We start from the raw sequence: 13,384 nt of genomic DNA, 5'->3' as shown, positions 1-13,384 counted from the left end.
TGAAAGCCGCTGCTCTCTTATCTCCCCTCACCCCTCCTGCCCATCTTGAGCCAGCTTGGCAAACTGCCACACTTGAGGCTGTCCCCTGGGCATGCAGCAGCAGCTGAGCAGGCCAACAAGTCACTATGGGTCGCTTCTATAGCTGGCGTGGACCTGTGGGGCTCTGCCTGGGAGTGCTCCCGGCCCTTTGCAAAATGCATCTTAGGACGCGTTCTGGTGCTATCCAGGGAACCTGGGTCACCAAGAGGATAGGCTGAATGGAGAGTTAGTTACATCTTTAACTGAAGCAGCCATAAAATGTTTATGAAAAGTTTCTCGGTGAGTTACCGTAAAGCCCAGATGAAGTGCTACTGAAGTTTTTGTGTTCCCTCTCCCTCCCCCTCCCTCTTACTATTTAGTTGTTCTGTTAGAGTAATAAGCAAAGATATCATATTCTCACCCTCTTATTGGAATTGGTTTCTTCCCAAATTAAGAAAATATAGCCTCTCTCTTAAAAGATGCAATTTGAGAACTTTGTTCCAACTCCACGAATGGCAGTGCTTCTTTTTGGGATAAGAAGATGTGGAAATATAAAATTCTACCAACTCTGATTCACTACATATATTTAGTGGAATCCATGCTGTTTTGTAATTCTGCTGGTAGTTTGGAGAATTGAAGCTTTGTTTTTGTTTTTTGTAAAGAGCAGTAAAAACACTTAAAGAGCAAAACGGCTTAGGAAGTTTAGTGGTTGCTAAACTGGACAATGTGTTGCCAAGAGTGTAATGTGTCGGTAAATCCATGGAATTAGAGCTGGTAAAAGGAACGCCCTTGTTCTTCCAAAGAGTACCTGTCAGTTCTCTTTCCCAGTGAAGCACAGCAGTGATTTCCTGTTATTTTCTATTGAAATTAATGTGAGACCAAAAATAACTGTTTGTTGTATTTTACTAACCCAAACTAAATCACGGGTCTTCGAGGTAAAATCAGTCCCCAGCCCCCTTCCGAATCGCCCCGTGCCAGCCTCCATTCTCCAGCCCTGGGACGAACAACCTTGTGGGTCCACCACCACGAGGCCGGTGACAAGGCTGGGCCTAGCCAGTGCTGGCATCCGCCTGTCAGAATGCTCACCTGGTTTCCATCTCCCACGGAGGACACTCGGATAGCATTAAATCTTCTACCCTCCTCTCTTGAACCTTCCAATTTGTTTTCAAGGCTTGCAGAAGGAGAACAGATCTTATCTGGAGGAGTGTTGAATAAGCAGAAAAGCCATGATGACATCGTTACAGAGTTTGGTGACTCTGCTTGCTTTACTCTTTCCTTACTGGGACACGTGTACTGGTAAGTGGGGATTCTTTTTGGGCTCCCTCTCTTCTGGTTAACATCAGTTCTGTGCCCCAGCTCTAAATCTCTAAGTTAGAGATCTGCAAGACCGTGCTGATTTGGTTTACTGTTTACCTTGTGAAAATTAGCCAAGAGGCAGTTTAGCCTCCTGGCTTCCTAGGTGGGCTGGGACTTTTAATGAATAGAGACTTTGGCCCCATTGGGCCGCTTCCAGGACAGGGCATGGCAAATAGGGGGACCCTGCTTCGCTCGGCCGCACCAGTCTAACCCTCTCTGGGGGAAAAAATGCCCTGGCTCAGATCATTGGCAAGCAAAAGAAGGGCCAGAGGGAGTAGTACAAAGGGAAACTTCCCTTCACCCTTCACATCTGGTAGGTCGCTGCTCTCTCCATCATTCAAGGCTCTTCTAAGATCACATTCCATTCAGGATGCCTTCCTTGCGGGATCTCTCATCTCCTCACCCTATCTCCCATCCTACTGGCACTTCAGTGTCAGCTAAACACTTAGTTGTGCGTGTGTGCACGCGCACACACACGCCACGTCCATGACCGTCCATGTCCCCCACCCCCCTGGCCCTTTCCTTTCCTGAGCTTACAGTCTAATAGGGGAAACCTGGGCGGAACCTTCACCCGAGACAGTATCCGTGCAGATACAGCACAGTGAAAGCTCAAGTTTTGCAGTATCGGACTCAGCTCTTCCGTAGAAAGTGCTCTTCATTGTCATTGATTCCATGGAAGTAGTTGTCTGCAGAGAGCATTTAACCTGGATTTTCACAGTGGAGCTGTGCAAGTTCTATGCTTAGGCACCTGCAGAAACCCTCTTCCTGTCATACCCATTTCCTCTCCCAACACAAAACACTCACTCACTCACTCACTCACTCACTCACTCTCTCTCTCTCTCTCTCTCTCTCTCTCTCTCTCTCTCTCCTCTCTCTCTCCTCTCTCTCTCCTCTCTCTCTCTCTCCCCCCCCCCACGCCCCCCGCATTGTCCGGGCCTAGCTCTAGAATATCAGACGATGCCAAAGCCGAAGATGCAGCCCTGATTTCAGCAAGTTTACAGCATTTGAGATTAGATAAAGAAAATTTCAGTTTTTCAAATAAAAAAAGAAGATAAAAACTCAAACCAGAAAGCCTCCCCAATGCCATGAATCACTCAACATTTTAATGGAGAGATTGAAATTTGTAAAGGTTCATGAAGACCTTATCCTGTCTCTCTCCCGTTCTTATGGGGAGGGTCTCCACGGTAGTGACATTGGGAAGGTTACCAAGGCAAGGGCAGTGGGCCCTCCAGGCTCCCCCTGGAATAACAGCATCACAACTCCCAGTGGAAGACATCTTGGAGATGAGAGGCAGGAGAAGAATTGGGCCGTACAGGTTGGGGGAGACAAAGCAAGCAGGAGCAAGTCTTGGGAAGGATTCCAGCAGAAATGTTCACCGGTTGTTATTTCTGCAATGTTTTCTGTGGGAAGAACCCTGTACTGGGCCCTGAGGGCATTTAGACTAGAAGAGTAAAGCTTTGGCCTTACCTTCCAGGAGCTTACAGTCTAACGGGAAACCCAGACAGAACCTTCCCGTCTGAGACCAAGTCCATGCAGATGAAGCACAGTGGAAGCTCAGGTTTGGCAGTATCGGACACTGGTCTTCCCTAAAGAGTGCTCTTCATTGTCATTGATTCCATGGAAGTAGCTGTCTGCAGAGAGCACTAAACCAAGTATAGTTTCCCAAAGGAAGAGTGTAGGAAGACAATTAATGCATTCCCAAAAGCCAAAAGAGCTGACCAAAACAATGCAGAATCTTTTACAGTGTAACATAGTCACATGACCAATTAGCAATAGAACCAAGAATAAAGACTTGGGATCAGATTTTTTTTATATAGCTATGTAATTAGTTCATTTTCAAATTGTCACCTTTCACAAAGTAGACAGAAAGGTGCCTTGTTCTAAACACTAGCAAGATTTTCTCTGTGCTAAATAGATCTTCATTTTCTAAACTAAATTGAAATGGGCTTTATTGAATCAGTGGTATTTATTGAGGGCTCACTGTGTGTAGAGCACTCTGCCAAGGGCTTGAGAGAGTACAATATCAATCAATCAATCAATCATATTTATTGAGCGCTTACTGTGTGCAGAGCACTGTACTAAGCGCTTGGGAAGTACAAGTTGGCAACATATAGAGACAGTCCCTACCCAACAGTGGGCTTACAGTCTAAAAGGGGGAGACAGAACAAAACCAAACATACTAACAAAATAAAATAAATAGAATAGATATGCACAAGTAAAATAAATAAATTAAATAAATAGAGTAATAAATAGAGTAAATAGAGTAATAAATATGTACAAACATATATACATATATACAGGTGATATACATATATACAGGTATATGTGGCCGAGTTAGTAGAGACGTTCCCAGCCCACAACGAGCTTACAGTCTAGAGGGACTCAAAGTCCATCAAAATACTTCACTGGTTGAAAGGGTGAGACTAAAGTCCAGTAGTACTATGGGGAAAGAAGAGTGTTATATTGGACTTCTGTGCAGGGAGCTGGGGCAGGTGACTTGACAGACCACATCTGTGGAGGTACTGGTTGGCTTCGATTGTGGGCAGGACTTCGGAGGCTTAGGAGTGTCTCTTTGACCTCGGAATAGAGAAGGTATTGAATCGGTCTTTGAGACACTTTCAGCCGGAGCCCTTATGTGTGCTGAAGGCACTCTGTCTTTGTGAGGCCTGGGGAGAGGCAGCTCCTCAGGGAGCCCTTTGGGCCAGGCAGTCAACAGGCAGGGGCTTGAGTGGTGGTAGCAGAAGCTGCTCCTCATGACATTTAATTCCAAACTTTGGTGTTGGGGGCCTGGTCCTCCCCTCTCCTGTTCTTGTTCCGACCTCCCCCCTCTAACCCAGGGGGTGGCGTTCTTGCAAGACCCTAAGCTCGCTGGAGCACGCCCCTCAGGTCTGATGCCGTGCATGTGACCATCTCCTCCGACCCTGCGTCGAGCTCGGCCCAGACAGCTGATGTCACCAGAGGGATTTTCCCTTAATTCTGCCATTGCGTCATATCCAGTGAAAGCCCGCACTCTGGCAGAACTGACATTATATACCAAGCACTAAAAAAGCTTTCAGAATAGGCATTGGAATCTCTTCCCTGCAGAGAACTGCCCGGATGGCTGTGAACGTCCGTATAGGTCCGTGTCTTCTGCCGCCGTGGGAGCTGGGCTGAGCTGGGAAGGGAGCCAGCCAGGTTCCCCCATCTACCTCCCTGCCCTAGTCCAGCTTTGAAAGTCTTTTAGAAAAGGGGGTGAACACTCTAGCTGGGTCCCCAGAGACCATTCCTCATCCCTGCCCCTAGAAAAGTCCATTCAACCTAATAATGAGGTCGTCCCAGGTGGTGCGGAGGTGGCCTGGGGCACAGTTGGGGAGCAGTGGCCCAGCAGCGAGGGTGTGCTTTCTAGCCTGCCTTTGGCTTTCTTATCCTAGCTCACTCGGTTCTTTCCAGGCTAAGCTGAAACTGCTATTCTTAATAAATGCTTGCATTTTTCAAAGTGAACTTGCAAGTTGCACATCCATTTCTAGTAAGTTTGAATGAGATTTCCTTGTTGGGGAATAGGTGGCGGAGACAGGTTTCTCTTAAACAGAAGCAGCGGTAGTACTGTGGAATGACCTCTGAGAGTTTTGGAAAGTTCTCCTATCCTGATCTTGCAGTATTTATTTTAGTCTTTCAGCCTCAGATCGGGTTATTTTCGGACACTCCCATTCTGGCGTTCCTTGACACGGTTCCAGAAACTCTAAAATGTACTGGCCTATTAGCTTCCTTCACCCTGAATGCCAGAGGGTTCCCCAGGCAGCGAAGGCCAGTTTCTTGCTAATGAGACCATACTGATGTGGGCCCTTTACACCAGTCTTGGGAGCACACTTGCCAAGCCTCCTAATTGGGTTCGATGTCCATATCCGGGTGTCATTTATGCTTCACTGGGAAGGGTGCAGAGGTCTGGCCCATAGTAACTTCTTCCTCCGTCTCCCTGATGGAGGAGCACTGAGGACATTACTCTCAGTTAGATGATCTGATGTTCCCGGAGCCTTTTTCGATCCCCGAGGACCTTTCCTCTCTTTGGTGGGAGGGAGTAAAGGGAGAGATTGGCTCTCTGGGGGTGAGGGGCATCCTGATGGCTTTGGCTGCCAATTGATCCCCTGTCTGGAGGAGGAGAGAAATGGCAGTGAAGCGGGGAAGGGGTGGGGGGGCCTGCTCGGTTTTGTGGTGGTTTCTTTCAATCCAAGTGATGAGAACTCTCTCACTGGAGAGCGAGAATAAAAAACTCCCCATTGGCACCAGGCCACCATGCCTTTAGGGGGACCTGTTAGGCTTTAGTCCCAAAGCCCGTGGGCAAATGTGATGCTTAGGGCCTGGCACAAGCCCCCAGCATGGAGGCAGAGCGGTGTCGGCAGACTGGGAGAAGGCAGCCCCAAGGACCCGGGTGCTGCCCAGGTAGCATCCTTTGCCCCATCGCTCTCAGTCCGCCAGTTGGGACGCTGGCCCACGAGCTGCCAGGCTGGTTCCCAGAGCTCAGGTAGGCCTGTGGGTGGGAAGAGGAGTGGAGGGGTCAGTCCCACTGGGCATCAGGCATCTGTTGCATGTGCTCTTGGGTCACTGAAGAGGCTCCACCGTGACCTGGCCACCGAATCTCCTCAAACCTGCACCAACCATCTCGATTGCCAAGCGGGCTGCGAGGTGATGAACATCACTATTCACCAGTCCCCCTCTCCGGGCGTCGAAAATGGGCTTGGCAGAGCCACAGTAGTTAGGTTGCTGTTGAGTTGACTTGAGCCCCTCCTCTCTCCCACCGCCACCCCACTTGGTATGTGGGTCACCTGTGGCAAATGGGATTAAGCTCAGGCTGGAGTGGTGGTGGAAAGGTGGTCGGTAAAGCCAGGGGCGGCTCCAGAATCATTGGAGAGCAAGTCCCTGTCGGGCCCTCGGGGCCTGCCGGCAGCCCGAAGTAGTCTGATGAATTCCGTACCTTCTTAAAGAAGTAAATATGCTTTGGATTCTGTTTTAAAGTATTGTTTTTCTCTACAGCAAGACAGATCGGCTTGCCAAAGGATCAGAATGTTACCAAAAGAGCCTTAGTCTAAATCCTTTCCTCTGGTCCCCCTTTGAATCATTATGTGAAATAGGTAGGTTGGAAGAGGTGGGTTTGGGGCTTCTGCATTCACTTTTGAGGGGAAGGGGTTGGATCCAGACCAAACAGAGCCCCAAGAGATGGGACTTCTGTAATGCCAAACTCTTGGGAGGGAGAAGGCGTGGAGTTTCTGTCAGCCCCCGCAGTGGCGCCTGCTTGCCGGCCCCATGGGTGGAGTTTGCCATCTCTTTCCCTTGTATGTGTGATCCTCTAGCATGACATTTTGGTCTGTTCCCTAGTGCAGGGTTACCAGGCCAAAGGCCCGGCATGTACAAACCTGATATCAACAGGGTTACCTGGCCACTGATGGACCAGGGAGGGGAGGCCCACGTGTCTAAAAAGTGGTTGGAATTGGTCGGGGACGGAAGAGGAGGTGCCAACTCTGCCTTGCAGGGGTAGGGGGAGTGTGGGGGGATTTATCAGATGCCTTGACTGGGGTGGGTGTGGGTGGGGGACAGGTAATAATAATTATGGTATTTTTTAAGTGTTTACTCTGTGCCAGGCACTGTACTAAGTGCTGGGATGGATCCAAGCAAATAGGGTTGGACCCAATCCCCGTCCCACATGGGGCTCACAGTCTTAATCCCCATTTTAACTGATGAGGTAACTGAGGCCCAGTGAAGTGGCTTGCCCAAGGTCACATAGCAGGCTAGCGGCAGAGCCGGGACTGGAACTCCTGACCTTCTGACTTCCTTGGCCATGCTGCTTTACCTGAACCCATTTGTTTAATAACTAAAACAAGCAAGAGAGCTCCAGGAAGTTCATGGTACAAGTGTAACCCAGAATCACAGTGAATTTTGTTGTTCTGCATACCAAATAGCCCTTCCTGCAGTGGTAGAGAATTCCAGCAAGCTTAATTTAGCTCTGCAAAGTGCAGGACCAAAGGACATTAAGGAATGGACAATCTGTTGCTTTTCTCCCAGAAAACTCTGCAGGCCCCAGCTGTATAACACTGTGAACATGTGGGAAAAAAAGTGCAGTTTTAATTTATTTATGCCAGGCAGTAGAGCCGGATGGGACTTTATCCCTTTTAAGGAGCGTGTTTCCTTAGTGTTTGATTATAAACTGGCACCCCTCCCGACTAGTTGTGTGATGTGCATTGTTACCAGTATGTTGGGTGGTGGGTTGCAGCTGGGGCGGATTCGAATTGGAGAGCCGGGTTGAAGTTTTGATACTTTTGGATCAGGAGCAGTGTGCGGTTAGGCTGTCTCTTTATGATGGTTAAATATCCTTGACCAAGTGTTGTTTTAGCCGGGTCTTGCTGCAGGAAAGAAGGCTTGTGTCTAAAGGAGCCGGGGGAAATCTTTATTTTTATTTTTTTGTCTTCTCAGGTGAAAAGCCAGATCCTGACCAAACCTTTAAGTTAACATCTTTGCAGAATTTTAGCAGCTGCCTACCCAACACTTGCACAACCCTAATATCCAATCACAGCGTATCCCACCGACAACCTGAAACAGTCCTTATGGAAACCCCACAAGACACAATTGTAAGTGTATCCACCTCGAGCCCTCAGAATTTGAGCACTGGCCAAGCCTTGACTGAGAGGTGGTTTCCTTTGGATGCCTGAACTAACATGGTAGGAATTTTCTGTTTTAGGAATTAAACAGACTCAACTTGGAATCCTCCAACTCCAAGTACTCCTTGAACACAGATTCCTCAGTGTCTTACATTGATTCTGCTGTCATTTCGCCAGACCCCGTTCCCCTGGGAACAGGAACTTCCATATTGTCCAAACAGGCTCAGAATAAACCAAAAACTGGGCGAAGTTTATTGGGAGGACCGGCTGCTCTTAGCCCGCTGACCCCAAGGTAAGGTGCAGTGGGGAGGGGGGGCGGCGTGATCGTTGAAAGTTACGTGAAGGGCTGGTAGGAAACGGGGAGAGAGGATGGAAAGGGCCTTAACTGCTACTTCCCTCCCCACTTCCCCATCTTCCCTTCCCCACTGCCACCCCCTCCTGAGATCCCGGCAGTCCAAACACCAACTGTCCGGAATGTAAAAATCAGCACTGCCATCTTGCCTCCCCCTTCTGTGCCCCTCCGACTCCAGGGGGTAGGATGGCAGGGGTGGGTTCTGGCCACCTGCCCCGGCTATGTGGGATGGGGATTGGCTGGCCGACGGACACCCCCTGGCTCCTGGAGAGGGTTGCTGCTCTTATAAAGTGGCCAGAGCCCTGCCCTTCTTCCAGTGCAAACTGCCATGTTTGGGGGAGCCGGGAGCCCTCAGCGGAGGGGACAGGTGGAAAGGGATCCCCGGAAGTCAAATAAAATCAAAGGCTGTCCAGGCTCTTCTGTTGAAGGACAACGGTGCTTACCATGTTTCAAATACTGTTCTGAGCACTGGGGTAGATAGAAGTTAGGCCAAATACGGTCCTTGTCCCACATGGAGCTCACAGTCCAAGTAGCACGGAGAAAAGGCTTTTAGCGAGTGACTCTCCCAGCGTTACCCAGGGTCAGCTACAGCTCCTGGCTCTGATGGCAGGGCCAGGGGAGATCTGGGCCACAGGGAACTGGGGAAACAGATCGGGCGGGGGAACAGGTGCTTCAGTCCCACTGTAAGGTATTTGCAGGTAAGTCATTGGCAAGCAAGGGTGGCAGTTTTTTTTAAATGGAATTTGTTAAGCTCTTCTAATGTGCTAGGCACTGAACTAAATGCTGGAGTAGATACATTCTGTGTCCCACCTGGGGCTCTCAGCCTTAATCCCCATTTTATAGATGAGGTCACTGAGGCACAGAAAAATTAAGTGACTTGCCTAAGGTCACATAGAAGGCATGTGGCAGAGCTGGAATTAGAACCCAGGTCCTTCTGATTCCCAGGCCCGTGATCTGTCCATTAGGCCACACTGCTTCTTTGCTTGCTCCTTATTTTCTTCTTCTGGATTGCTCTTTGAAGTCTTGAAGCTGGGGGGAGTAGAGTCTAGAATTACCACTTTTGACTGTGGGTAAGGAATGGGTTTACACCTCTGTTGTACTCTCCCAAGCACTTAGTACAATACAGTGCTCTGCACACGATAAGTGCTCAACAAATACAATGAACTGATTGCTTATCCTGCCCCGAAGGCCGATGTGCCCTGCTCTTCTTTTTAGACCTGGTAATTTAAACATACTGCTGCTTCATATCGGCCTCTATGACTTTTTGACACCTTGATTTCAACCTCTTCTCAGTTTTGGGATTTTGCCACTAGAAACCCCAAGCCCCGGAGATGGATCCTATTTACAAAACTACACTAATTCATCTTCAGTTATCGACGTGCCATCCACGGGAACTCCTTCGAAGAAGGTACCTGGCTCTTGAAACGGTCTTCCTCCTTGTCTGGGCCCGTGGGTCAGCAGTGCTGTGTCTCCTGGGGAACCAGGAAGGTCGAGGTGGAGCGGGGCGGGCATCGCGCTGGTGTCTCTGGTCGTTGGGCAGTGTGCTTGGAGCCAGGCGAGAGTGGTCATTGTCCCAGGTCATCCAGGTTATGGTTCGGGCGGGCAGTGAGCCAAGGCGCCCCCACCCCTACCCCGTTTCTTCCCAGAGGGCGGGGAGGCGCCTGGCCCCAGTGCCACCCTGCCCGGTCAATCTGAGATGCCAACTGACAGAGCTGGGGAAAGCCGCTCCTGCCCTTCCCAAACTTGGCATCGGAAGCATGCTGGAGGGAAGCCTCGGGAGCCTGAAGAATTGGGGGATGGGGGCCATGGGCCACACAATTCCCCATCTCTAACTCTCCCAGCCTCTCTAGGGGAAAGGCGGGCAATGTAAGTCATTGCGTCCAGTCCCAAGCCAAACGTCTTTGTAAACTAGCTGACTTTTTTTTTTTTTTTTGTAGCGGGGCGTTGTGGATTCTGGGTTGCTTTCTCCAAGCTGGAACTAATAAGGCCCGGGGCCTGATGGGAGCCGCCTCCTCCCCCCCATTCTAGCCGTCCAAGTGAAGTTTGGGCCATGCACCCCTTGCTGGTGGTTGGCTAGGGAGGTAGCCAACCACCCGTTCCTCCAAGCTAGAACATCCCTGCAACCGTCAGAGCATTTTCTTGCTTTGCAGACACAGGGTTCTTCTTCTGGAGTTAGGGTGCCTGGGTAAGGACACCCCTTTTTTTTTTTTTTAAACATGTAACTTGACACGCTTCCTCGAAGTGCCCTTTGTTCAAATCCATTCAGCACTCTGGTCCAACGCAGTAAAGACCAGAAAGAACTGATGTTCTGGCATAATATTCTCCCTCCCTCAATACCCTTTTCCCCATCCTAGGGCTAGGTTATCTCCTCAAAGCTTTGAATTTTAGGCTCCTTTCCAGTAGGTGTCCTTTTTTTTTAACTGAGTTGATGTTTAACTTCCAGCAGTCCCTGTTTACAAAACATCGGCATCCCCAAACTAGCTTGCTTTTTCTGGAGGCTCCTGAATTAACTTTTTATGTCTTGTGGCACTCTTCCTCCCACAGTATCAACAAATCAGATCTTTCGCCAGGTGACATTTTGAATCCCGATCAGGCTTCACATTTATTGCCATTTACCTACAGAACTAGCAATTGCCCGTTTCCAATTGTTGTTAATGTTTTTGAAAACAGAATTTGAAAAGTTAAAAGAAGATCCATAATGATAATAGTAATAATAATAATAATAATGATATCCGTTAAACACTTAATATGTGACAAGCTCTGGACAGATACAAGATAATCAGGTTGGCCATAGTCTAGTTCCTCATGGGGCTCACAGTCTAACTAGGAGGGAGTAGAACTGAAACCCCATTTTACAGATGAGGAAACTGAGGCTCAGAGAAGGTAAGCGATTTGCCCAAGGTCACACAGCAGAAAAATGGTGAAGCATGCATTAGAACCCAGGACCTCTCCAGTAGGCCACGTTGCTTGTAAGTGATGTTCACAATTGCTCTCCAGGACAATATACATAAGAGAAGTGAAAGTTCCCCTGACCCCCCTTTTTTTTTTAGGATATTTATTTTGTGTTTTGGGGGGTTTTGTTTGCTTTTTTGTTTTGTTTTTGATGGTACTTAAGTGCTTACTATGTGCCATGCACCAAACTATGCACTGGGATATGCACTTCCTCTCCCCCTCGTCCCCCTCTCCATCCCCCCACATCTTACCTCCTTCCCTTCCCCACTGCACCTGTATATATGTATATATGTTTGTACATATGTGTTACTCTATTTATTTTACTTGTACATATCTATTCTATTTATTTTATTTTGTTAGTATGTTTGGCTTTGTTCTCTGTCTCCCCCTTTTAGACTGTGAGCCCACTGTTGGGTAGGGACTGTCTCTATACGTTGCCAACTTGTACTTCCCAAGCGCTTAGTACAGTGCTCTGCACACAGTAAGCGCTCAATAAATACGATTGATGATGATGATGATGACGACAAGCCAAACATGTTGGACACAGTCCAGGTCCCACATGGGACCCGCAGTCTTAATCCCCATTTTCCAGATGAGGTAGCTGAGGCACAAAGAAGTGAAGTGACTTGCCCAAGGTCATCCAGCAGACAAGTTGGGAGCTGAGATTAGAACCTAGGTCCTTCTGACTCCCAGGCCCATGCTGTGTCTGCTAGGCCTTGCTCCTTCTCTTTCTTTTTGAAACATGTGGGATGAAGAGGCCTTCAGGTGTCGCATAGCCAAACAGATGCGTCTTCCGGAACTGCACTTAGTTTTGCACTCTGCCCCTGGAAAACCCATAAAACAGGCTGGGTAGGTTTTGAAAGCGGTAAGAAAACGCGAGAGCAGTTCCCCAAATGTCTGGTCACAGTTTACGACTAAGAGATTCTTATCAACCCTGGATTCTGGTGGAGAAAACACCCAGCCGTGGTCGACACTGCTGATCCCTCTGCACCCCACGGTGGCCCAACACCCTGAGTGCCACTCATTACAGTGTTCTGATGGTTTTCTTCACTGGTGTAGTTGGTTACTTTATAAAAGCCTAGCTTGCTTTTATGTTTGGATAAAGTGTGTTTGAGCTAAGTGAGTGAATGTTCTCCCAACTTTATTTCCCACACTTTGTGTTGAATCTGGTACTTTCTCTCCTTGAGCAGTTTTGTTTCTTTCCCATCCCCAGCGTTCTCCTTAGTGAGGTGTGTGAATAGACCCACCGGAAGGGTGGGGTTGGAGTTACAGGACAGATGGTTTGAATTCCGAGGTCCCATCAGAACTCATTAAAGAACTTGAATGGCTCAGTCTGTGATGCGAATTGGAGACATAATAACAAACCTGTAGAAATTTTGTGTTTTGCAGTCGGTTCCCCGAATCAGCCAAGCTGGAACAAAGTCTGTCTTCTCCCAGAGTGGAAATAGTCGAGAGGTAACTCCTATCCTCGTTGCACAAACACAGAGCTCCGGCCCTCAGACGAGGTATTTTTGGAGTTTGGGTCTCTTTCTCCTCCCTCCATCTCCTCCATGCACCTTTGTTAACATCTTCCTTCACCATTCTAAACCTTCAGGCGTCTACCAAGCAGGTTCTGACTCTGCCAATGAATACATTTTTTAAAAAAATAGGGTCAAGCAGTCAAAGTTCAAAATCAAGGATTTAAGTTCATACTTCCCTAGTCTAAGGATACTTGGCCTTTGCAGTTGAATGCTTCTTCTTTGCATTTTAACTTGCTCTCCAGTAGGGGATCTGGGGCTTGGTCAGACTTAGTGGGGGCCCAGAATGCGTGAAGTGGCCTTTCCTTCCTGAGATTGCCACGCCATATCTCTCATGGGTTAAAGGTTTCTTCTAATTTGGATTTGTGGTCCAACAATTGTAAATAATAACAGTAATACTAGTAACAGTGCATTAAGCACTTGCTATGTGCCAAATACTGGGCTGAATGCTGGGGTTGGTGGAAGCTAATTCAGTCAGACAAAGTTCCTGTCCCACATAGGGCTCAGGATCTAATAGGGAGGGAGAACAGAGATTTTTATTTCCATTTCATAGATGAGGTCAT

General features: G+C 48.4%; 1 protein-coding gene across 8 annotated transcripts in view; it reads left to right on the top strand.

Moving 5' to 3' along the window:
- Window positions 1–13,384, top strand: part of CDC27 (cell division cycle 27) — a 74,405-nt gene that overhangs the window by 31,476 nt on the left and 29,545 nt on the right. For 4 of the 8 annotated variants that reach the window (XM_038753521.1, XM_038753517.1, XM_038753520.1 and 1 more), the window contains exons 4-9: window positions 1,189–1,314; window positions 6,382–6,479; window positions 7,816–7,970; window positions 8,081–8,292; window positions 9,646–9,760; window positions 12,694–12,809. In XM_038753521.1, the coding sequence (XP_038609449.1) occupies window positions 1,189–1,314; window positions 6,382–6,479; window positions 7,816–7,970; window positions 8,081–8,292; window positions 9,646–9,760; window positions 12,694–12,809 (822 nt within the window). Of the gene's footprint in view, window positions 1–1,188; window positions 1,315–6,381; window positions 6,480–7,815; window positions 7,971–8,080; window positions 8,293–9,645; window positions 9,761–12,675; window positions 12,810–13,384 lie in introns of all 8 variants that reach the window. The other 4 variants (XM_038753519.1, XM_038753515.1, XM_038753518.1 and 1 more) reach the window with 1 other exon arrangement.

This window comes from Tachyglossus aculeatus, chromosome 11, assembly GCF_015852505.1.
Source record: "Tachyglossus aculeatus isolate mTacAcu1 chromosome 11, mTacAcu1.pri, whole genome shotgun sequence".
NCBI classification, from domain to species: Eukaryota; Metazoa; Chordata; class Mammalia; order Monotremata; family Tachyglossidae; genus Tachyglossus; species Tachyglossus aculeatus.
Note: the sequence above shows the minus strand (reverse complement) of the source record. Positions and strands in the feature narration are given on the sequence as shown.